The sequence below is a fragment of the Mustela erminea genome, chromosome 4 (genome assembly GCF_009829155.1).
Source record: "Mustela erminea isolate mMusErm1 chromosome 4, mMusErm1.Pri, whole genome shotgun sequence".
NCBI classification, from domain to species: domain Eukaryota; kingdom Metazoa; phylum Chordata; class Mammalia; order Carnivora; family Mustelidae; genus Mustela; species Mustela erminea.
This window is the reverse complement of record NC_045617.1, coordinates 15,180,971-15,206,052: the sequence shown is the minus strand read 5'-3', so window position 1 is coordinate 15,206,052 and position 25,082 is coordinate 15,180,971. Positions and strand designations below refer to the sequence as shown.

The following is a 25,082-nucleotide window of genomic DNA, read 5'->3' as shown; positions in this document are numbered from 1 at the left end:
AGCCACTGCCTTCGGCTCAGGTTGTGATCTCAGGGTCCTGGGATCGAATCCCACATCGGGCTCTCTGCTCGGCAGAGAGCCTGCTTCCTCCTCTCTCTCTCTCTCTGCCTGCCTTTCTGCCTACTTGTGATCTTTCTCTGCCAAGTAAATAAATTCTTTAAAAAAAAAAAAAGAAAAAAATCAGGATGACAAAATACCTACTTATAGCATTGTTGTGAAATTGAATTGAATTGAATTTTTTAAAAAGATTTTATTTATTTATTTGACAGACGGAGATTACAAGTAGGCAGAGAAGCAGGCAGAGAGAGAGGAGGAAGCAGGCTCTCCCTGCTGAGCAGAGAGCCCAATGCGGGGCTTAATCCCAGGACCCTAAGACCATGACCTGAGCCAAAGGCAGAGGGTTTAACCCACTGAGCCACCCAGGTGCCCCAAGACTGTTGTGAAATTTAAAAAAGCAGATGAATGTCCATTACTCAGAATCACAGCTAGCACAAATGGTCAATATGTGAGAATGTAGTTATCACTATTACGGGTATGGGTATGTTTAAACCATCGAGATTTATGGGAGGCGAAAAAGTTTGCCAAGTAATTTAAATCTGAATTTTCGTATGTTCATAATTTTGTATTTCCGCCAGAACATGAGTGATTCTATGGTCATGTGATACCTATGCTGCTTTGGCCCACCACTGGTTAAAAGAGGTTTATGAGTCACTGAATCAAAATTTACTCCTAGGAGTTACTCATCTCAGCATTAAGCCCTTTCCCTTTCTGTTATATTCCTAGCACAGTTTCAGAAAAGTAGTATACTAATTCCTTCCCCTCTCCCACGTTTGTTACCTAACTCCCAGCCCTATCACAAGAAATGGTCTAACCCTGCCTAACCCTTTTCCTTAACCCGTTATGCTGTTTTCATATGTGGTTTAAAAAGTAGCAGAGGGGGATGCCTGGGTGGCTCAGTTGGTTAAGCAGCTGCCTTCGGCTCAGGTCATGATCCCAGGGTCCTGGGATCGAGCCCCACATCGGGCTCCTTGCTCGGCAGGGAGCCTGCTTCTCCCTCTGCCTCTGCCTGCCTCTTTGTCTGCCTGTGCTCGCTTGCTCTCTCTCCCTCTGTCTCTTACAAATAAATAAATAAAATCTTTAAAAAAAAAAAAAAGTAGCAGAGGAATAAAGAGGACCTGAGGATACACACAAACTGAAAAACCTAACATCAATCAAATACCCAGTCATCACCAAAATGATTTTAACTTGATTAGAAAAAAAAAAAAAAAAAAAAAAAAAGGAAAGTCAGACAAGTGGAAATTGCTCTTGGATGTGAGGATAAATGAATGTAGGCTGCCCTCCTTTTGCAGGAAGGTATCTGATAAGCTGATTCCCAGACTCACTGGGAATCAACCTGCGGATAAACCATACGGATCCATACAGCCAGAGTATAGATAATATAGAGAGTTACAGAGGAATCAAGTACATGCTTAAGGTTTAGACCTGTTAACACTATCTGTTCTTTTCAGGCTCCGTGGAGTTAAGAAGAGCTGACCGGACATGTGATTTAAGCTGGAGGAAAGAGAGGAATCCTGGTAACAGGCATCAGGAAAGGCCGCAGTGGGCAAGCTCCGCTCTGCAGGAGACCCAACGAATTTACTGAGGCTTGCCAAGCAAAAGCACAGTAGGTTCGGCTGGACGTGAGAATTACTTCTGTGACTACTACAGTTGACACGCTTTGTCTGGGCCGGAGGTAGAAGAGCAGGAAGCACAAAAAAGATAAGAGATAAGCAGAGGGGTGCCCGGGTGGCTCAGTCAATTAAGTGTCCAACTCTTAATCTCAGCTCAGGTCTTGATCTCTGGGGCATGAGTTCAAGGACCCGTACTCGGTTCCAGGCTGAGTATGGAGCCTACCTAAAAAAAATGGGGTACCTGGGTGGCTCGGTCGGTTAACCGTCTGCCATGGGCTCAGGTCATGATCCCAGATCTTAGGTCATGAACCAAAAAAACATCTGGTTTCTGCTCAGTCCTGGGAAAGAGCTCTGAATCGGGCTCCCTGCTCAGTGCGGAGCCACTTCTCCCTCTCCCTCTGCTGCTCCCCCTGCTGTGTTCTAGCTCTCTGTCAAATAAATAAATAAAATCTTTTTTTAAAAAAAGGACCCTTTGAAAAAAATTTTAAAAAAGAGAGAGAGAGAGAGATGAGGAGATAAGAGGGCCCCAGCCCTAGAACTATTCCCGTGAATGATCTTCCCATAACTGCACCGAAAGCGGCAGAGGACAACTGTCTCTAGAATCAGAATTGTAACCTGGCAGCTCAGAGAACGGTCCAACTCAAAGGTGACCCATCTAGCGTTGTTTTCTTAAAAAAGATTTTATTTATTTATTTGTCAGAGAGAGAGAGAGAGAGAACACAAGTAGGGAAGCGGCAGGCAGAGGGAGAAGCAGGCTCCCCGCTGAGCAAGGAGCCAGATGTGGAAATTGATCCCAGAACCCTGGGATCATGACCTGAGCTGAAGGCAGATGCTTAACCCACTGAGCCCCCCAGACACCCCTCATCTAGTATTTTTAAGATTTGAATTCACCATAACAACAATTGAGATTTCACACAAAGCCCAGATTTCCACCAACTTCTGATCAAGCAGAAGGTCTGGCAATGATCAAATGAGGTTGAGGCAGGGGTCGCCGTTCCCCAGCACATCCAAGCCCCCCTACTCCTCCTGGCTGTCTCCTGTCTGCCCCACCATCATGTGTTACTGACCAGACTCATCCATGCACTACTGTGCACCCTTAAGGACGGGACAAGGCAAGGCATTCAGTCACCGCTTCCATGAGAAAACACACGGAGTTCCAAAGAGATTAAAAATGAATCTCGAAACACAATCTGTGTTTACTTAGCCAAGGATTTTTACAGACTTTCTAGAGATTGTCACCTTTCCTTCTCTCGCTGGTCTCCTGTTTGGTTTGGCTCCCGGTTCTGGCCAGCATCACACAGCTGACCTGGCGGTGCCACACTACTCCTCTCTGTATCCTCCTCAAGCATCTCGGATCACGGTCTCTCTTTAACTTACCGCTTCTTCTATTAATAAATGATTCACAAAGTTCTTCAGTTTGATTTGTTAGTTTTTTTTTTTTTTTTTTAGTTTTATATCCCTCAAGTTTCAAGACTGTACTCAAATCCATTTGGTAAAGGGAAAGAGAGACCCACGGAGTATGCTGCATTCACATCCCCCCCCCCCCCCCCCCGCCGTTAATGATATTGTTACACTGTGAAAAGCTTTTGTTTTCATACAAGTTTTTTTTCTGGGTTTTTATAAGGAATCACATATCTATATGGAGAGAGAACAAATTTCTGGGTTTACGATGGGATCAACAACTTGTTCTTAAATAAACGTGCCAAATTAACCTAAAATAGTTACTGAATTTAACACCTAAGCTTGGGCCTTTCTATTTTAAAGTGTTAAAAAAACAAAAACAAAACCCTAAAACCCAAAGCCAAGAAAGCCACAACATGTAATTCATTTTTCTGGCCACAGAAAACATGTTCCAGCAGATGGGGCTAGAAATCTATATATGATTCTTGTTTTAGCGCATCACACACTCTAGATGGAACACTTTTCTTGAAAAAGAAAGTTTGTTTTTATTCACATTCTAGTACTGAAGAAAATTAATGCATTACTGCAATGTTGTTTCTGTATCACAGAAAGAAAAATGCATGTTTTTCCTGTTATATATAGACTGCGGATGAAAGTTATAAAACACAAATACATTTTCCATTACTAGTACAACACTTTGGCTCTCCAGTTTTTTGACTACCCTCTGTGGCAAGAAAGCCTTTTGAATACACAGTACACATAGGCATATAGATCAGTAGCTGACACAAAAAATTCACAAAATAGTATTAGCTCTACCATGAGTAATACATTCTGATGCTTTCTATTCTATTTCACTGAAAAATCCCCCAAGAACAGACAGACAACTATGAACAACGCACTAGTGAACTTTGCAGCACACAATGGTGCTCCTCTGAACACCACCAGCAGCCCCCGGCCGCTTCCCTATCGTGCCCATCTGCGCGCTGCTTGGGGCCGTGGCTGTCATCCTCCACCGTCCTGAGACACAGGACCCATGACCACGAGGCACTGTTGTCCTGGTAAACCAGGAGCCAATGGCACATGGGCTGAACATCTTAGTAGGTTAACCTCCGCCAATGACACCAGATAAAGATTTGATTCCAGGAGAGCGAGCGAGCTCAGGAGCCCGTGTGGGGGTCCACACAAAGCACACATGCTCTCTGGAACAAGGGGGAGTCCTTCCTGTCTCAGTCCAGAGCAGGAGAAAAGGCTCTACCGCCACAAAGCATTCGCCAGCCCCACGATGCCCACGTGGCAACGGGGTGCCCCTCCAGCTGGGGCAGATAAAAGCCAGTCTTCTGCTTTCGGGGTACAGTACCTAATCACACCTTCCTTCACTGAAGGAAGTCAACTATGCAGTCAGAAAAAAACAAAACAAATCAACACTAATTAGACATGCTCAAGGTCTACTTCTCAGAATCTAGATTTTAAGACAGACCTTCTAACCTGTTTTCTGATAGATTCAGAAGGCCTGATCAAGTTCTAAATATTTACATTCCCACTTTTAATGTGGATGACCACGGACACCAAAGACCCCTTTGCCTCCCTTCTCTCTTTTCCAACTTAATAAACATTTATTAAGTATTTGGCACAGTTCTAGGTATTAGCAAGATACAAAAGCAGGCAAAGGGCTTGATCTGAACCTTAAACATTATTGATCATTTAGAATGGAAATGCAATTGTAGCTGAGAAATTCCCATAAACCTCTTAACAGTGAATAAAAAAAACCCTTTGACCCTCAAAGGCTAAAGAAGCAAAACCTCTCACTTTTTTCTGACTGTACCTTGCCATGTCATTTTACTACTCGATCTCACACAGTTACCACAGGCTAATGAGTGCTTACCTGTCTGCACAGCTACTAAAAAAAGATTTTTTAAATCTGATGACAAATTTCTACAGTCCGAATTTTTCTTTTTTAAAAATTTATTTGACAGACAGAGATCACAAGTCGGCAGAGAGGCAGGCAGAGACAGAGGAAGGGAAGCAGGGTCCCTGCCAAGCAGAGAGCCTGATGTGGGGCTCGATCCCAGGACCCTGGGATCATGACCTGAGCCGAAGGCAGAGGCTTTAACCCACTGAGCCACCTAGGCGCCCCAAAATGGGCTTTTTTTTACAGTACCATTCCAACACTGGACTTAACACTATTCTTCCTCAAAGTTTCCTTAAGTCAATAACTAATCTTTTCATAAACTGTATTTTTATATTTAATTGCTTAAACTTTGTTTTTATACATACTATTAATTCTTAAAACTTAGATGTTGACTCCTTAGGGCACCAGTGTAGTTCAGTTAAGTGTCTGAATCTTGATTTCAGCTCAGGTCACGATCTCAGGGTAGTGAGATCGGGCCCCACTTTGGGCGCTGCGCTCAGAAGGGAGTCTGCTGGGGATTCTCTCTCTTCCCACCCGCCCTCCCTCTGTCCCTTCCCCTACTCACATGAGTGTGTGCTCTCTCTCAAATAAATCTTAAAAAAAAAAAAAAAAGAAAAGATGGTGGTTGCTTTTGGATATCACAGATTTTACTATTAGGCTTCAAAGGTCTTGCGGCCAGCTCTCTTAGGTTCACAGTAAGGCTATGTTCCATGGACACCAGTGACAGTGCAAGCGATGATTACAAAACAGAACGCCACCACCACACGTTTTTACCTCATTCACAGACAGAACTGGAAGGTTGGTCCTGGATGGCTGCCTGGTCCTTGATGCTTTTAGTGGTCTCTTGATTTGCGGAAGGTCTTGTTTAGGAACTAGTGTTTCCGTTGATGGAGATGAGTAATGTCGCTCTAATATTTTTATAAACCACTTAGAACCTAAGAGATTTGGTCTGTGAGTCACTTTCCTGTGAGTACCAAAAGATCTCCTGGTTGGAAGGTGCATTTTTTCATCCTGGCAATGCGCAGCATTTAATGGAGAGAGTATGCTTGTATTTGAGATTTTCGGACTCATTTCCAGGACCGGGGACTTACTCAAACCACCAGCTGCTGTCTCAGCAAAGAACAACTCCAAGTTCTGACTTCTCATCACGGTGCTGCATGTTGTAGTCTCAAATTCTTTCCGTGGCCTTAATGTTCGATGGACAAGTCTTTGGCACTGACGTATTTTTGATAAAATACAGTGAGATCCGGCCAGGGCTCTGAACAGTCTGGTTGACATTACCACATCCCAGGCTAAAAGAAAAAGAATTCTAAGTTCAAAGTGTTGTTTTTTTTTTCTACATGTTTTCAAATATATACAATATTTTCCTAGATACTAAAAATATTTCTGTAAAAACATTTGTAAAACAAATGCACCTTAACCTAAGTCTAGTAAAAGAATGAGGTTAAAAAAGTAAATACAAGTGTAATGACAGCCTAGGCTTGTCACAGTCATGTTTAGAAGCTACTGCCTCTAAAATATCTCAAAAGCTGGAATTCCATGTTTAGTTCTAGTCCAAGGAGCTATTACAGTTCACCTTTAATTAGTACTACTCCTTGCCAGCTGAGCCAGTGGGTTTTGAAGAAACTAATTATAAAAAATTTTAGAAATTTGTATACACTGGTTCTCCCCTATTCTCTTCTATGAAATTCTTACCTTGGAAACTAAAGACTGCCTTCATACAGGCCACGCAAAGCGCGAAGACAAACAACGCAAAAGGAACAGGACGAACAAGTGTGTTTTCTGTCTTTATAGAGGAAGAGAGATGTAGCATTTAAGGTGTCTGACACACACACACACACACACACACACACACACACACACACACAATTTAGGTTTTGTTAAAAATTGGGCCACATCTCAGGAAAGTGAAATTTTAACTGCACAAACTACACTTAACGGTTAAAAGTCGATTAGATTGTTAATTACTCTAAAAGCTCTCCATAAGCATTGTGTGTTATCACCAACTACAACCTCATATGCTCACTCCGAACTCCACGTCTGGTCTTTAAAAGCGCACTCCTCTTCCACATTTCCCACAAGGCTTCAACCCCAACAGGACCAAACAACTCAATGATCTGGACAGCCTGTTAGTGCCCCTCGTTCCCACTCCTCACTTCCGCCACACTCAGTATACATTCTGGGGTCTCCCGCCTCTTTCCCCCACATACCTCGAATCGCTCGCATCCCTTTCTCTCCCACATGCCTATGTGACATCGCATCCACCATATATTTAATTTATATAATTCACCTAACATGTGCCTGCCTCTGAACGTGGCCACAGACAACCAACCAACTAACCAACCAAGCCAACCGGTCTCACTTTAAGATCATGGCCGCCTCCTTCAGGAACGCCTTTCACAGTGCTCAACACCCATAACCCATTTCCCCACCACAGTCTACTCTGTGCTCTCTCCTCATACCTCCACTGCCTCCCCTTCCCTTCTCATTCTTGAATGACCTTGCTTCCTCTTTCATGGACAGAACAGAAGAGAATTTCCACAAGCTCTCACCATGATCCACCTGCCCAATGACTGCTTCTGTGCCTATGTATTTGGTCTTCCCTTCCGCTGCCACAGACGAGCTGCCCGTGGTCCCACCAGGAACCAGGTCCTCCATGTGCACACCAAGTCTCAGCCCTTCCTGCCTCTAGCAGGAATGGTTAAACCCTCCTTTCCTCTTTTGTGCTATTTGTTTTTCCTTCTTTCCAGCATATATATATGCTGGAAAGAAGTCTTAATATATGTATGTATATATATGTAAATATGTATATATATTAAGACTTTATATACAAAGTCTTTTATATATATATAGTGTATATGTGTATATATAGTCTTTATATATAAAGTCTTAATATATATACATATGTATATAAAATATATATACATAAAGTCTTAAAATACATATGTTTTAAGACTTTATCTATCCCAGAGAGAAAGAGAGCAGAAGGAAGAGCAGAGGGAGAGAGACAAGCAGACTCCAGGCTGAGCACAGAGCCTGATGCAGGGCTTGATCTCAGGACCCTGAGCTGAAACCAAGAGTCAGACGCTTAACTAACCGAGCCACTCAGGTGCCTCTTTCCAGAATATTCTTATTAGCATATGATTCTGCTTTAATTTCTATCTTATAAAAACAACTCTCCCTGATCCCATCTTTCCCTCCATACACTCTATCTTTGCTCTCAGTTCCTTTCCTTTAGAAGTTTTATTAACTATCTCTAACTCCCCTGATTTTCTTGAATCCACTTCAATCAGGCTATCATCCCTACCTCTTCGCCAAAACTCCCTTGGCAAGGCCACCAATGAGTTCCATATTTCTAAGCCCAGTGGTCACTTCCGTCTTCGTTTTAACGGACTTATCTATCGGCACTGCACCTTCCTTCTTCCCTTGGCTTCCGGGATAGGGCACTGGCCATTTTCCTCCTACCTCATTGGTTGTACCTTCCATCTCTTTTGTGTTTTCCTATCCCCTCAACAATCACAAGCACCACGGCTCAGTACTTGGGCCACTTTTCTTCTCTATTCTCAGCTGCTTATATGCAACCTACACATTGATGAATAGCAAATATTTATTCCTAAGTCAATATGATGAATAGCAAATATTTATTCTTAAACCACTCTGATAAGCATGAAAAACACAACATGCTTAAAACTGAGCTTCTGAAATCTTCCCACAAGATCTGTTCTTCCCACAGTCTTCCCCACTCACAAAATAGCAATTATATTCTTATCTTTGCTAAAGGCAAAACCCTACAATCCACCTTGCCTTTTCATTCCTCATACCCAACATGTCAGCAAATCCCACTGGCTTTATTTGCACCAGGTCTCAACCAACACTGCTACCACCCTGGTCTAAGCTGCTGTATTTCCCATGATTATTGTAACAGCCACTTAACAGGTCTCCCTGCCTCTATTCTTTGTCTCCTGCAGATTCTTCACAACACAGCAACAAAAATAATCCTTCGAAGACCTATGCCAGATCACATCTTTCTTGTTGCACCAAATTTCATGCTGCCCTCTCCTCTTACTTGAAATAAAAGCCAAAAACCTTAAAATGGATGCATGGTCCTACATTCCCGGACCCTTTATCTCCACCTTAACACCTTAACACCTGCCACCACTCTATGCCTTGCTCGTGTTGTTCCAGTCACTCTGGATCTTAGTACTTCTTGTACTGGTTGTTCCTTACGCTCTTCTGAGAATCTGTAAGGCTCATTTTCTCACCACCTTCAGATCTTTGCTCCAACAGATCCCACCCAGTGAAGTCTTCCCAAACAACTTCATTTTAAATGCACAACTATCTTCCTCTCCTGTTTATTTTTCTACTGCACTGAACATCACTTGAATGCCTTGTATTTCTAATTTATCAACTCATACAACAAAGATGAACTGAGTTCCTGCCATGTGCCAGACTTTTTCCCAACTAATACACACGAAAATAAAACAGACAAAAATCCTTGACTTTTAAAACTTACATCACATTGGAGATGACAGAGCATAAACTGGGTGAGTAAGATATATGTTAAGCAGTGACAAGGCTAGGGGCGCCTGGATGGCTCAGTCAGTGGAGCCTGGGGATCTTGATCTCCAGGCTGTGAGTTTGAGCCCCAGGTTCGGTGTAAAGATTATAAATAAATAAATACTTTAAAAAAACAGTGACAAAGCTAAAGGAGAAAACATAAGAGAAAAGAACAGATTTCGCTCTCCCCTCCGTAGAATGTAACTTTCTTGAGGACAAGACTGGTCTTCCTTCCATGTTGTGGCTTCTGTGATCACAGAAGTGCGCAGTATACAGCAGGTATTCAATCCTATTTTCTGAATGAGATACAAGGCAGCTACTCAGTTACTGGGCACATTTCCTACTTCCTAACAGTAATATTAAATAAGAAAACAGTATCAGCCAGGTTACGATTCAACGGATAAGGGGCGCTAATCTTTGGGAGCATGCCTTCCAATTCCGTAAACTCATTTTTTTTTTTTTAAATCTTTGCGGTAAGCGTTATGCACTGGCTCAGAAAAAGGTTCAGTAGGGGTTTATGGATTGCATGCTTTTCCACTCCCAGCTAAGTCGACCAAAGAACACCGCAGCGGTTCCGGTGAAACCTGTGACCCGAGCGGTTCAGCGTGACCGGGATCAAAGGTGAGGACCGCTGTGAGGGCCCGTACAAGCTGGCTAGGGAAAGGCCATGCACTAACCTCTCGACGGAAAAGAAGAGGGACGTGCCAGGCGCACAAGCTTCCGCGACCCGGCTGCAGGTCAGATACAACAGCCGTCCCCGAACCTCCCGCTTCCCACAGACCGCACTGCAGCTCCGGCGACCCTCCCAGCGCCCGCACTGCGCAGGCGCGCAGCACCCCAGGCCCGGCAGAGCTTGAGCCGCCGGGTGCACGTGACTGACGGACCACGTGACCCGCGTCGCCGCGACCATTTCCGCTCCCTAGTGCCTGGTACCTCCCGGTCCCTGCTTGCTTCCGCCTCCGCCGGCTTCCTGATTCCGCTGCTGTCGTCGCCCTCAGCTATCCCCGCCCTCGTCCCCGGAAGATGTCGCTCTCCAGCCCTGCCAGACGTTGTTTGTCTCTTGCACGGGCACCAAATAAAGTTTCTTCATTCAAACGCATTTTTTTAACCCATGCCCCGCCCTTTCTCAGCCCCTCCTTGGCGCCGGAACCGCCTCTCTCGCCGCCGCGGGTGCGACGTGAGCGTCGGAGTCGGCGCCGGCAGCGGCGCGGTGGCGGTGATGGCCGGGACTCCGGCGTCTCTCTCGGGACGGGACGAAGGGTTCGTGTCTCTTTCCTCGCCCAGTCCCTCCGCTGCTCCTCCTCTCCCCGCTTCTGCGGAAAGCTGGGCCTCGTCGGGAACGTCTGGGTAGCCATCAGGGGAGTTGCGGCGGCCCGGGGGCGCCCGGTCCGGTCTTTGGGCCCCGCTCCCTGACGTCTTGGCTCGGCTTCCTCCTCCCGGCGGGGAGCGAGGCGGCCCGGGCAGGGGGCCGACCCCTCTGGCTGAGGCTGCCCGCCGGCCTCCAGGCTCCGGGCTCGGATCGGCTTCCAGCCTTCTCCCTGACTGCTGGGAGCGGACGACGCACCCCGCCGAAATCCTCGGGTCACCCCGCTTCTGTCTCCTGTCCTTGTTCAGGCCTTTTAGTAGGCTTATGTTATAATTTATGGCGAACAGTTAACTTGTCTTTCAAGTGATCGGATGCTGCTGTTTTGTTTTGTTTTACTCGTGACCGTCGTGAGAGTTGGTGCCTCTTCTCTCCCCCGTTTCAGGGTGTTACAGCATCTTTTCTTTATTTCCTTTAATAAACCCACTTTCGGAGGCCTCCTTTTTCTACAGAAGTTAGGAATCTCGGATTTACTGAGAAATGTTTCTTCCTATTGCCGTTGAAATTAATTCGTGATCTCGCGATCAGCGCCTGGAGGTTCTCGCTTTTTACGTGTCTTATCACGGATTTCTAGATAAAAGTTGTGGGCGACCATAAAAAAGAAGTATTTGTAGACATTGGATGGCGAAATTTGTATTTGGAGATGCGTCTTGCAAAATAAGTGCCCCCCAAAAAGGGAGGAGGGGGGTAACCAGAGGAAATTGACCTTAACGGGAGCAGGTTGAGGCTGGAGAGGCACTCATTCAGTCGTGCAAAATATAAGGGAGTGTGTGGAACCTTAAATTTTGAGCTCTAGGTTCCTCTGGCTTTGCCTTTGTCCTGGCCTCGGACTTTACCCTCCCAGATGCAGTTCTTTGAGGAAACCTTGAGGAGATTTAGTACTGTTGACCCTTAAACAAGGTGGGGGTGGGTGGAGGTTAGGGGCCCCGACACCCTTCCTTTCCTCTTTTTTTTTTGAAAATCTGCGTATAACTTCTGACTCCCCCAGAACCCAACTACTTACTATATTTTGTGTCTGGTGATCTGAAGATACAAATGAACTGATTAAGTTTTGTGCCTAAAAATGCACAGAATTTCATCATTTCCTGAAGTCTTTTTTCTAGCTGAATAATATGCATTTGCTTAAAAATTAATTATCTATAAAATGATAATCTATAAATCTTGATTTTTGTATGCCTAACATCCAGAGTACTTGTAGTTTTTTTTGTTGTTGTTGTTTTGTTTTGTTTTGTTTTGTTTTGTTTTTTAATGCAAGTATGCTGAAGTTTTTCCTCCAGATTTTTTCATTCTTTGACACTTCTGGAAACTCTTCTGATTTTTTGGTTGGGAGAGTGCGATAGTAACATGTCTTAATTTTGGGGGGGGCAGAGTAGGATGGATGGAGTCATTTTGCAGGTAGGGAAGGCAGGAGAGAAAAACTTTAAAGAGAAGTAAAATTGGCTAAGAATATAGACTAAGAGAAAAACTGGTTTATAAATATCTTTTATTCCTCATGTTGTAGCACATTAGAGGCTTTCACACATTGTTACATCTGTTGCCTCATTCATCTAAGTATGTGAAGTCACTTAGTAAGTAATAAACCTGGAACAAGAGCCTGTTTGAAGTTTAGTATAAATTATTTTATCCTATTTTTTTTTAAGGATAAATCCTTTTTCTGTCCTATCACATTGTTAAGTCAGTTTCTGATTCAAGAAAATAAAAGGAAGAGAATGGGAAAGATAAGAATCGTGGAACAGTCTGAAGGGGAGAATCTGGGACTAGAAGCACCAAGAATGTTTAGCTTTCATGACATTTAACACTAGAGAAGTTTTCGGATTTTCCTGTCTTAATATAATAGTCAGACAATGGTGGCTTACTTTATAATGCTTGTAAGAAAAGGAATTTTAATTCAAATGAAACTGGAAGATGGCCAGTCTGCTGGTATTAACACTAAGTAATATACTGTGTATGTGACTCTCTTTTCTAGATCGTTTGCGTATCTTACAATTAAAGACAGAATACCACAGATCCTAACCAAGGCTATTGATACATTGCATCGACATAAAAATGAATTTTTTGAAAAACATGGAGAGGTAATACTGTGTTTTCACTTTAATTTTTTGTTAACTCTAATAGAAACACAATAGTAGTTTTCCATCTTTGGTAAGGATCATTCCTCTCCTAGAGAAGAGTCTGATTCCTTAGAAGGACCTTAAACAAACAAAAAAGGCAGAATAAGTAGGGCAGGATCATGTGTGTGTTCTTTGATTTTCAACTTAAGAATTCTGAATTTCAGTGTTTATAATTGTTTGTAAAAGACTTAAAATGTAGCTTTGAAATCTAGTATTTTTTTCTTTCTTTAGTTTAAGACCTTAAAAATGTGTTATCCTAGAGAACTTATTTCTATATAAATTAACTGTTTACCTATGTAAATTCTATATTTAGATTATTCACATATTTTTAAGCATTTAAAAATTTTTTCATGTTTCTGCAGAAAGGCACAGAAGCTGAAAAGAAAGCAATTTCTCTTCTTTCTAAATTACGAAATGAATTGCAAACAGATAAACCAATAATCCCTTTTGTTGAGAAGTTTGTTGATACTGACATATGGAATCAGTACCTAGAATATCAACAGAGTCTTTTAAATGAAAATGATGGAAAACCCAGGTGGTTTTACTCACCTTGGTTGTTTGTAGAATGCTACATGTATCGTAGAATTCATGAAGCAATTATCCAGAGGTAAGTATATAACAAATAATAAATATTTAGATGACTTGATGTTTTTTTGAAATTATAAAATGATATGTTTAAAAATAAAAACCAGTGGAAGCCGGAATTCAGTTCAGCAGATATTAACGGCAATATCAGATGTTTCTGCAAATGTTGCTAGATTCTTGACAGTTATAACCCAAATTGCCAGAATTGACGTAGGGTGAAGTATCGGAGGGTCCCTGGTCAGCTCAGTCAGTACAGCAGGCCACTCTTGATCTCAGGGTTGTAAGTTCTACCCCCCACATCTGGTATTGAGATTATTAAAAATATTATAAAAAATACAATATCTGAAGTGGGAACTTAAGATTAAACACTTTAATTTTAAGAATCAAAGACTTAACTTTTAGAGTAAAAGACTTAAAGAGTCTTAGAGTAAAAGAAGACTTACTTTTAGAGTAAAAAATTGTATTGAGCAAAAAGTGTTAATTTGAAAAAATTATTTTGGTGAAACAAGATAGGACAAAGGGAGCATATTTTGTTTATAAAAAAGATAATATGTTAGTTTGGGGTAAGGAGTTAACAGAACAGTGAATCATGACTGTTTTTTGCACTATCTTCATTAATTTTTAGCCCTTTTTTGATGGTTAGAATGGAGACAGACTTTAAAAATTAAACACATATCAAAATCACTTTTTATAGGCTTGTTTATACTAATTTAATTTTTCCTAGGAAAATTCTGATACGGAATTGATTTAGAGAGTAGAAGAAAATGTAATGTGGATCATCCTTTTAGGTCACTGGTTACAAAACTACAGGTTGCTAGATAAGAGGAGTTCTTTGGAAGCTGTCCCTAAAAGTAGGAAAGAATAATTAAAAGCAATTGATCAAACCAGCACTAATAGTAAAATAAAAAAATTATTTGGGGAAACAACTTGAGTGTATTCGTTAGCTTTTTCTGTTTTAATCTTTAGAAATTATTTTTTAAATTAAAATTATTTTTTAAGATTTTAATTTAGCTTTAGAGAGAAACAGTGCAAATGTGAGGGGCAGAGTTAGAGGGAGAGAATCTCAAGCCGACTCCGTGCTCAGCAGGGGCCTGACGCAGGGCTTGATTCCAGGGTCCTGGGATCATGACCTGAGCCAAAACGAAGAGTCAGATGCTCAACTAACTGCACCACCCAGGCACCCCTAGAATTTATTTTTTAAAGTCCCAACTTATTTTTGCTGAATAAGTGTATTTAATTAAATAATTGATTGTGTCTCACCCTGCACCCACTGTTGAATAAACAAACATATTTTAAGACTTTTGCCCTGAAAGCAAAATACGCTCTCAAGTATCTGGCACATGGGAGGCATCTGAGCGAGACGATAGTCACTACCGGAGCTGTCGTGTGTTGAACACCAGCTGGGTTCCAGTGACTGCAGCCCAGTGAAGTGTAGCATTCTATGGTTTCCGCCGAGGAAATCGAGGTCTGATGCTGCTAATCAGTTGCCCAGGGTTACATGGCTAGTCAGTGGTGTAGCCAGTACTTGACCCTGGTCTATGTAAATCAGCTTAGAGCCCTCATTAAACCATCTTTTTCCAAGTAGTAGATTTGGATGTCTGTCAAGGACTAAGGTGAGTGAAATTCTGGCTGATGTTTTCATAATTCTGGAAAACACCCATGGTATGAACCAAAGCTGCTGAAGTGTTGAAACATGGGGTGGCTCCCTGCACGGGGTTGGAGGGGTTTGAGAGTTAGAAAGGTAAAAGGAATATGTTTCTGAGTTTGATTTTAGAGGTAGCTTGGTTTCAGAATTAAAAAATACTAGGGTGGAAGTTTATAAACCTGGTTACACATTTATAACCCAGTTGGGGAGGACATTTTTTTTTTTAACATGAAGGGTTTGAAATCCCTGTGGTGGGGCCTGGGCAGCAGTTTTTCTTTCCATGCCTCAGAGAGATTCTGCACATCCTGCCTGGATTGATAGGCACAGGTTTGGGGACAGCTTGTTAAAAGGGGTCAAGGGACCATTTAGCTTTAAGTTGCAGGAACAAGGATGTTAGTCATGAATGTGGAACTCTCCTCAGGTGATCCCTGTGGCAGACACTCAAAGTCAGGGAATTTTTTTTTTTTTTTAAGATTTTTTTATTTATTTGAGAGAGAGAGAGAGTGCACAAGCAGGCAGAGAGAGAGGGGAAGCAGGCTCCCTGTGGAGCAGAGAGCTCAATGTTGGGCTCGATCCCAGGACCCCGAGGTCATGACCTGAGCCCAAGGCAGAGGCTTAACCCACTGAGCCATCCAGGCGCTGCAGGGAATTTTTATCAGAACTCGGGTTTTAGGTCAGTGTAAGGAAGAAATATCTTATAGTAGAACTAGTACTGAAGGTTTTTACATGTCCATTTCCTTCCTTTTTTTTTTTTTTTAAAGATTTTTTTTTATTTATTTGTCAGAGATCATAAGTAGGCAGAGAGGCAGGCAGAGAGAGGGGAAAGCAGGCTCCCTGCTGAGCAGAGAACCCAATGTGGGACTCGATCCCAGGACCCTGAGACCATGACCTGAGCTGAAAGCAGAGGCTTTAGCCCACTGAGCCACCCAGGCACCCCTAAATGTCCATTTCATAGGTAGATTTCCTGTGCTGGGCCAGTGGTAGCTCCAGTGACTAAGAAGGGTCTTGACTTTTCTAGAATCACAAAGCACTATTATCTTTAAGACAAGTTTATGTTGATTTTGTCCCTTATGCAGAAATATACTTAAAATTTTCTTTGTCAAGGTGTATATTTTAGTTTTTATCAGTGTTAAATGGTTGAGTAATCTAAATTAAGACTCAAAATGTCAGCCATATACAAAATTTAAATATAGTAAGTAAATATGCCTCAGATATTGAAAAATGAAAGTATGGAGAAAACAGACATTTTACGACTTTTATTAAAGTATAGTATGCATCCAGAACATATCTTAAGTGTTCGGCAGTCTTTACCAGAACGCGCTTATGTCCCAAGCACCCAGACCAAGAGGCAGAATCCTCGCATATGGCCCATTTGGTCCTGCCATTCCTGCCCCTCAAGGATAACACTATCCTGACCTGCGTTAGTTTTGCCTGTTTTTAAACTGCATTTAAATGAAATTATATTGGATATAATTTTATGTCTGTTTTTTTCATTCAGTGTTATGTTGGCGAGATTCATCCATATTGCTCCATATAAACAAATCCTTTCCATTGCTGTATTGTATTGTGTTATATGAATATTGTGTTATATGAATATATCACAGTCTGCTTATTCTGTTTATTCTATTGATGGATATTTGAGTAGTTCCCAGTTTGGGGTTTATGAAGAATGCTGCTACAAACCTTCGAACACATGTTTTTCGTGAGCAGACTCCTGTATTTCTTTCGGGTGCGCATCTAGGAGTGAATAACTGGGTCAGAGATTACGCACATGTACAGCTTTAGTAGATTCTAAAATAGCAAACATTTTAAAAGTCAGAAATCATATATATGAGTTTACTCTTAAATACAAGGAATAAGACTCGCTCTTTCTTTCTTTTTTTTTTAAGATTGTATTTATTTGACAGAGAAAAATGTAGCGAGAGAGGGAACACAAGCAAGGGGATAAGGAGAGGGAGAAGCAGGCTTCCCACTGAGCAGGAGTCAGGTGGGCGGGGCTCGATCCCAGTACCCTGGGATCAGGACCTGAGCCAAGGGCAGATGCTTAATGACTGAGCCACCCAGGTGCCCCAAGGCTCATTCTTAATAAGAGGTGTGGCTTTAATGATTTTATTAATAAGACATTAGGACAAGGATTGGCAAACTTTTCCTGTAAAGGGCAGGATAGTAAACATTTTAGACTGTGGGGGCCACATGGTCTTTTTGCGGCTGCTCAGCTCTGTCCTTGCCATGCAAACCAGCCACAGGCAGTACGTTAAAGTGTGGCTGTGCTCCAATAACATGTTATTTGTGGACACGGAAATTTAAATTTCATATTTCATAAAATACTCTTTTTTCAACCACTCAGCTATAGAAAAATTGTTCTTAGCTTACAGGTCATATAGAACAGGTGGTGGGCCACGCTGAGTCTGCGAGGTGGTTTGCTGACCCTACACTTGAACCAGTGCTTCCAAATAATTTTTATCGTTTTAAGTCACCTTGAGAGACTGATTTGTTTCAGCAATGCCTTCATTGTCAAAAACATCTTTTAATTCTTTGGAACCTCTTTCAGAGCCAGTGTGCAGCCTAAAAAAAATTAGCCTCACTATTTTTTAGTTGTTACTCATTTTTGATTAAAAATAATCTAGGGCACCTGGGTGGCTCAGTGGGTTAGGGCCTCTGCCTTCAGCTCAGGTCATGATCTCAGGGTCCTGGGATCGAGCCCCACATCGGGCTCTCTGCTCTGCGGGAAACCTTCTCCCTCTGCTTGTGTTCCCTCTCTCACCGTGTTTCTCTCTGTCAAATAAGTAAATAAAATCTTAAAAAAAAAATCTATTACTTCATTTGGTTTACACACATCATTCTGCTGAAATCGCTCTGAGTGACTTTGGCTCCAAACTCCAAAGGATAAGGATGTGCTCTCACTGATAGGACATTCAATAATGTGCCACAAGTTCTAAAGAAAATTCAGAAGTGCTTTGAGGAATAGCAGCATCCTTGGAATAAGGATGTAGCTTCCCAGGGAGACTGGAAGGAGACAGCAATCCAGAGGATGTATAAATTCTGGTATGTGTTTGTTTTTTAAGTCAGTCCCACATCAGTCACATTGTTTTTGTTATAAGGCAGATGACCCTTGGAAAAAGTTGCTATTCAAGAAGATCAGGGGATCTGAATGTCTTTTGTGTTTGGTTCTATAAAGTGTTTAATGTTCTTATTTATACCTTGCTAGTTATGTTGTTCTTAGGCCAGTATTAATATTATTTGATCTCATAGGATAGCGTAAAGCCCCAACACATACATCACCATTGGTCAAAACCCAAAAAACTATATATATGTGGTCAAAATTTGTTATAATTAAATTGACATTAATATTTTCTGATTTCTCTCAAGTAGTTGGGTTCCCATAGTACTTTGTTTGACTCGATTGGTAATTGCCATATTGTGTTCAAATATTGATCTCCGTATGTTTGTTTCATGGAACCCCGCCACACTTAACACCCAAGAAAATGTTTGTTCAACTAAAGCAATTATCTTGAAGAGTTGTTTCTTTCTACTTTTTCTCTGGAAACCCTAACTGTATAAATAATTATTGATACAGCACTATAATTTCAAATTCCAGTAAAATATTGGATTAGGGAGCTCCTGACAGTTAACTAAAATGACTTTGGAGATTTGTGTAATTTGATCAAATTGATTTATGTAATTTGATAATTATTCATTTTTCCGTAACTTGATTTATGTTTCATACAGTATCTGTTACCAGTGATTTTTGAGATTAGATGCTTCTACTCTCTTTTCTTTAACTAAACTGCAATTACCCAAATGTTTAAAAAAAAAAAGAAGATACAGAGTTCTATAAATGTTTCTCCTATATGTTTTTCTCCTCCTATAGTCCACCAATTGATGACTTTGATGTATTTAAAGAATCAAAAGACCAAAATTTCTTTGAGTCACGGGAATCTATCATTGCTTTGTGTACTCACCTACAAGAGGTGGTAAGAGCCATCGAAGACCTAGATGAAAATCAGCTGAAAGACGAATTTTTCAGACTTCTTCAGGTAAACATGATAATTAATCTCCTGAGTATATTTGTGTGTTTAAACAGCTAAAAAATAAAGTGGCCTTGGTTTAACAACAGAGCACGTGTATATATTGTCATTGAACTTATAATCCTTCTTTATCATTTTAGCAATAGTTTACTCAGGAGCTGAAAATCCACTTAAAATCTGAGAACGAGTTTTGAAATCTCTTCAGCTGGAGGTGATTTTAGTGGCACACGAGTCCTCTGGCTTCCTAGCCTCGGTCATTCTTGAGAGAGCACTTCACAGTCATTTGGTCGGCCTAGGTTGGCTTGGACTTGAAGGCTGGTTCTGTCACTTATTTGTGTTGGACCTGAGGCAAGTGACCTCATGTCTCTGAGCTACAGTTTCCTCATCTGTTAGATGAGGACGGCACTGTATACCTCGTGAGGATGGAAGCAGATGCCGTCGCGTCAGCCTGGAGCACAGAGGCTAGGACAGCCGGCCGGCTGTCACCGTCAGGTGGAAACACTCAGGTGGTCCGTGGCCTGTTTAATACGGTTTTATTACATTTCTTCATCAGTCTTGCATTAAGTTTAGTTTTGCATTCTCATTCGAACACATCCGTAAGATGTGTTATTAGAATCGGAACTGTTTGAAAATGTGGGGTTTTACACCGCAGTATCCCCAGCCCTCATCCCCCAGAAAAAGTCAGAAACATTTCCAGTAAGGTGCTCTTAGGAAGTGCCACGCAGAGCGATAAAGCAGGGCGGGAGGATGGGGATGTTGGGGGAGAAGCAGGGGTGCAGCTGCCAGGGGAGGGCCTGAGAAGGTGACGGGAACGTTGCAAAGCAGGTGAGGGGAGTGGGTCACATGCAGGTCTGGGGGAGCGTTCCTGCCAGGGGCCTGAGGTGGGAACCTGGCGGGGGGTGAGGGGAGTTGCACGGGGGGATTTTGCAGGACGCGATCGAGCTGACGGGCCTGGAAGGGCCTCGTAAGCAAAGGTAAGATTTCGGTTTTTACTTACATGCTTTACTTAAACGCTGTTAGAGGGTTTTCATCAAAGGAGTAACAAGGATTGATTTGTTACAAGGATTACTTCTCAGGACACACTGAAGGGGTTCAGGGCTAGACGGGGAAGTCTGTTATTTAAATTTTTTTTTTAAAGATTTTATTTATTTGACAGAGTTGACAAGCAGGCAGAGAGGCAGGCAGAGAGAGAGGGGGAAGTAGGCTCCCCACTGAGCAGAGAGCCGGACGTGGGGCTGGATCCCAGGACCCCGGGATCATGACCTGAGCTGAAGGCAGAGGCTTTAACCCACTGAGCCACCCAGGCGCCCCAAGGCGAAGTCTGTTATTAACGTGACTCAGGGAGGGATGACTAGACCAAGAAGAGGTGTTAAATGTCCCCAGTATTCTGGAAATACCTTGAAAGTAGAGACGGCAGAATCCTGATAAAACTTTGAGGGCAAGCAGAGTAAGCTGCGCGATGATGAAGAGGGAAAGGCTTATTTAGAGTTCGGGAGAAAAGTTGCCGGGGTATTATTAATAAGCCTGGTTATTTCCCCCAGTTGGAATTGTCCTTTCTGCTTAGTTTAGATTAAGAAAGAAGAAAAGTAGTAATATGTCCGTCCTTACCCGTAGCTGGCCCATTGTGTCAGGGGACAGTCTTTGAGGATGGATGTCTTTGTCCCATGGGTATATTAAATTATGAAGAAGAAGGAATAGCACTCTGTTTTCTGTCATTGAATGTGGCCAAGTAAAGGAGGCCAGAGTCACCTTCCGTTAGTACTCATGGTGACCAGCAAGTTCACCTCCTGCAAGAAACCATGGTATTTTAGTTTGCAGGGAAGGTCGATCTGTTTTTAGAAGCCCACCGTCCCCACGAACATTTCAACGCCTGCTGTGTTGAACTGGATGCTGGGCCTGTGAAGGGGAGAAAAACAGACAGTCCTTGCTATGGTAGAACTTGTAATCTCAAGGACTCTGACAGTCAAGTAATGGCAGGACTCAACGTGGAATTGCAAACTGGAAGGTGGTGTGAAGGAAACGTGGGTGGCGGACAGAGACCCTGACGTCGGCTGAGGGGTGCCGCCGCCCACAGGTTGGGTTTCTGCGTCATATGGACACTTACTATGTAAGCCTCGCACTTAAAAACATCCATCCATCCGTCTTTTTTTAAAAAATATTCTTAGAATGTGCATTTTCGTCTTTGAATCACACAAGAGTAGAGTCTGTTTTGGCTCGTATTTATGGAGTATTGGGTGTGTTAGTTAAACATACAATTAGTATCATGTCACCTCATGTCACAGTACCTCTACCAGGTAAGTGCTGCTATGTCATTTTTCCACTGTGGGACCTGAGTCTTCAGGAGCATAGGTACTTTACCAATGGCGGTTAACTGGAAATGCTGGGATTTGAACCCATGTCTATTTGATTCTAGAGCATGTACTCCTAAACATGTCATTTAATGACAGCTTAAAGGGGCTCTGTACCATGTTCTATAAAATAAGCTTGAGTATTATTTCAATTTAAAATGGAGTAATAGATGATTGGAATTGGATGGGTCTTCAGTAGACATCAGCTTGCCCAATTTCTTTTTCAAGTAAGAGACCTAAATCCCAGAGAGTTTGCCTGGTCCCAAGGTTATACAACTAGTAAAAGAAACAGCAGTTTGGGGAGGAATGTGAGGGAACAGGGAACTTACTTTTCTCTTGACTTTGGATTTTTAAATACACTTTGTAACCTCTTTTTACAGTGTGATCATATTCTAATATCTGCAAGATGAAAATCATTCTGATTTAAGCTGTACAAAGCCATACAGATCGTTAACATCATTCAAACTAGTTTTTTTAAATTATTACATGGTGACCAATTAAATGTTTCATTGTCTTAACCTTGTTTGTACATCATGATGGGAACAGAATCTTTGTGTTATTAGAGAAGTTGTAGATCTGATGGATATTTTATGTTAAGCATGTTGTAGAAATAAATTTTATGAATAGATCTAGCAGCCCCCCTTCCCCCAACATTTTATACAACAGAATTTTTGTTGGTTATTCAAAAGAAAAGTGAAAGTTTTGTACTTTTTCTTTTTCAGATTTCACTGTGGGGGAATAAGTGTGATCTGTCTCTATCAGGCGGGGACACCAGTTCTCAGAAAACCAATATAATTAATTCTTTGGAGGAACTAAAACCTTTGATTTTAGTGAATGACACGGAACATCTTTGGTCACTGCTTACCAACTGCAAGAAAACAAGAGAAAAAGCGTCTATTACCAGAGTAGATATTGTCTTGGATAATTCTGGGTTTGAACTTGTTACAGATTTAGTTTTAGCTGACTTTTTGTTGTCCTCTCAACTGGCTACTGAGATCCATTTTTATGGAAAAATGATTCCGTGGTTTGTGTCTGATACAACTATCCATGATTTTAACTGGTTAATTGAACAAATGAAAGAGTCTGATGATAAGTGCATGTCCCAGTGTGGGGCTGCCTGGGAAACCTATATTAACATGGGCAGGTGGGTTTACCAGGATCATATATTTTGGACTCTGCCTCATGAATTCTGCGTCATGTCTCAGGTCGCTCCTGGCCTGTACGCTGAACTACAGAAGGCACATTTAATTTTATTCAAGGGTGATTTGAACTATAGGAAGTTGACAGGCGATAGGAAGTGGGAATTTACTGTTCCCTTTCATCAGGCTTTGAATGGCTTCCACCCTGCCCCTCTCTGCAGCATACGGACATTAAAAGCTGAGATCCAGGTGGGGCTGCGGCCGGGGCAGGCCGAACAGTACATGACCTCTGAGCCCAACTGGCTGACCACCGGCAAGTATGGGGTATTGCAGTTCGATGGTCCACTCTGACTTGCTTTAAGAACTCTTAGGTTGTGTAGGGAGAGACGACAGACACTTAGCGTCGCCCAGAGGAGCGTGTGAATTTAGTCCCAAGGCTGCTGTGCATCGGCTCTGGGGAGCGTGGCTTCTCAGTGTTCATTTCCATGCACTCTGGATGCTCTTCTGTTTGGGCTTTTAGCCCCACTCATTGGGCAGTAGAGGGATTGAGCTACTTACAGGTATTTATGTTCATGTTGGAATTTTAGTAACTTATTTCCAGTTAAATGCATAATTTCAAGTGATTTTAATGAACTTATTTTTAATTGGTCAGAAAGTAAAATATAAGACAGCTCTGCCGGGGCGCCTGGGTGGCTCAGTGGGTTAAGCCGCTGCCTTCGGCTCAGGTCATGATCTCAGGGTCCTGAGATCGAGTCCCGCATCGGGCTCTCTGCTCAGCAGGGAGCCTGCTTCCCTCTCTTTCTCTCTCTCTGCCTGCCTCTCCATCTACTTGTGATTTCTCTGTCAAATAAATAAATAAAATATTTAAAAAAAAAAAAAAAGACAGCTCTGCCTTTAAAGTTAGTTAACATTCTTTTAATGCTATGCTGCATGGTACTTAATATTCTAGGAAGCATGGGATTTTATTTAACTTGTTTTGGAGCTCTAGAACTAAGGGCTCTGTGAAGACAAACATCTTCAATGAAATAGGCTTTGAAAAGAGAGGCGTTTCTTAGAGCTGTGATACTTGAAAAATGGAAGTAAAGATTACCTCATAAGTTAATTCTAAGTTTTGTTCTCCTTGAACTTTATTTCATTTTAAATAACCTGTTTAATTTGCACGCATTTGTATTTTGAGTGACCTGTGGGATGGATAGCGGGAAACCCAAAATTGAACAGAATGTAACAAATGGTATTGGAGAACTGATACCTTTTATGTTCTATTTGTGATATCCATAACCAACTGAAATATATTATTTTAAAACACAAGTGCTCTAAATGAACAGGTTTTTAGATTGTTCTGCAGTTTTTTTAAAAAAATGCTTTAGATAGAAGAGATTCTTGTGCATTGAATTTGGAGTACTAAGTTAATTGTTTATATGCTTACCCATTTTTTTGATGACCACTAGATAGTAAAGACTCTTAAGTTTCAGTCAGTTTGTTTTGAAACTGAGATCGGTAATAAACCTGGAAATGTTTTCTTGATGATATAATAAAATGAATTATACTAAAAATCTTTTTGGTTTCATTTTCCAGTGGGAGAAAGTCAAGAAGGGAAGGTTAAATATGAGATCTATGTAATAAAGAAACGGAATGTGTATTATACATGTTGCCAAAGCAGTTCTTAAATTCACTTATAAATGAGGTTATCATCAATGTCCTTGCTAAGTGTTTTTAAAACTTTGTAAAATGTTTATATAAAGCTGAACATTTTGAATTTACTCTTATCTACATATGTTCCTGTTTTAAACATTAAGTTATTAAAATACTGAGCATATTCGAATTGTTTGTAGACACTTGACGTAAGTTAGAACACGACTGTATACGTTTATTGACTTAATAACCACAGTGTGAGCTATGGTGTAATATATTACAGTTTGCAGAGCAATGGATTTCTATCTGTTTTCATCATGTTTGATAAAGAACATGAAATTAGGATTTGTGAAGAAATAGTTCACCCCCTCCCATAAGAACATGGAAGCACATGAGGAAGCAAGAAAAGTGGCGCCATGGGAGAGGAAGTCGGTTCAAGATGGACTTCTTAGAAAATGCTTAGCAGGGTTTGGACCCACTTGTAGTTTACCCAGTTGACTTTTTAAAAAAGATTTTATTAACTTATCTGACAGGGAAATCACAAGTAGGCAGAGCAGCAGGCAGAGAGAGGGGGAAGCAGGCTTCCTGCTGAGCAGAGAGCCTGATGCGGGGCTCGATTCCAGGACCCTGGGATCATGACCTGAGCCGAAGGGAGAGGCTTAACCCACTGAGCCCCCCTGGGTGCCTCGACCTT

General features: G+C 41.8%; 2 protein-coding genes across 7 annotated transcripts in view; one reads left to right on the top strand and one right to left on the bottom strand.

Annotated features, from left to right (window-relative positions):
* The window catches only part of RMND1 (required for meiotic nuclear division 1 homolog), a 42,530-nt gene extending 32,103 nt beyond the window's left edge, over window positions 1-10,427 (bottom strand). For 3 of the 6 annotated variants that reach the window (XR_004284762.1, XR_004284761.1, XM_032338729.1), the window contains exons 1-2: window positions 10,215-10,426; window positions 5,755-6,272 (exon numbers count right to left, since the gene is read on the bottom strand). Coding sequence is in view for 3 of the 6 variants with exons in the window: in XM_032338729.1 (XP_032194620.1) it covers window positions 5,755-6,258 (504 nt within the window). In the remaining 3 variants the exon portion in view is untranslated. Of the gene's footprint in view, window positions 1-5,754; window positions 6,273-10,214 lie in introns of those variants that run through there. The other 3 variants (XM_032338728.1, XM_032338727.1, XM_032338731.1) reach the window with 3 other exon arrangements.
* A 218-nt stretch (window positions 10,428-10,645) lies between these two features.
* ARMT1 (acidic residue methyltransferase 1) lies at window positions 10,646-23,146 on the top strand. The gene is made up of 5 exons (XM_032338726.1): window positions 10,646-10,797; window positions 12,867-12,972; window positions 13,374-13,618; window positions 19,113-19,278; window positions 22,340-23,146. The coding sequence occupies exons 1-5, from the start codon at window positions 10,649-10,651 to the stop codon at window positions 23,105-23,107; spliced, it is 1,434 nt and encodes a 477-aa protein (XP_032194617.1). The 5' UTR covers window positions 10,646-10,648; the 3' UTR covers window positions 23,108-23,146.
* Window positions 23,147-25,082: the final 1,936 nt, after the last annotated feature.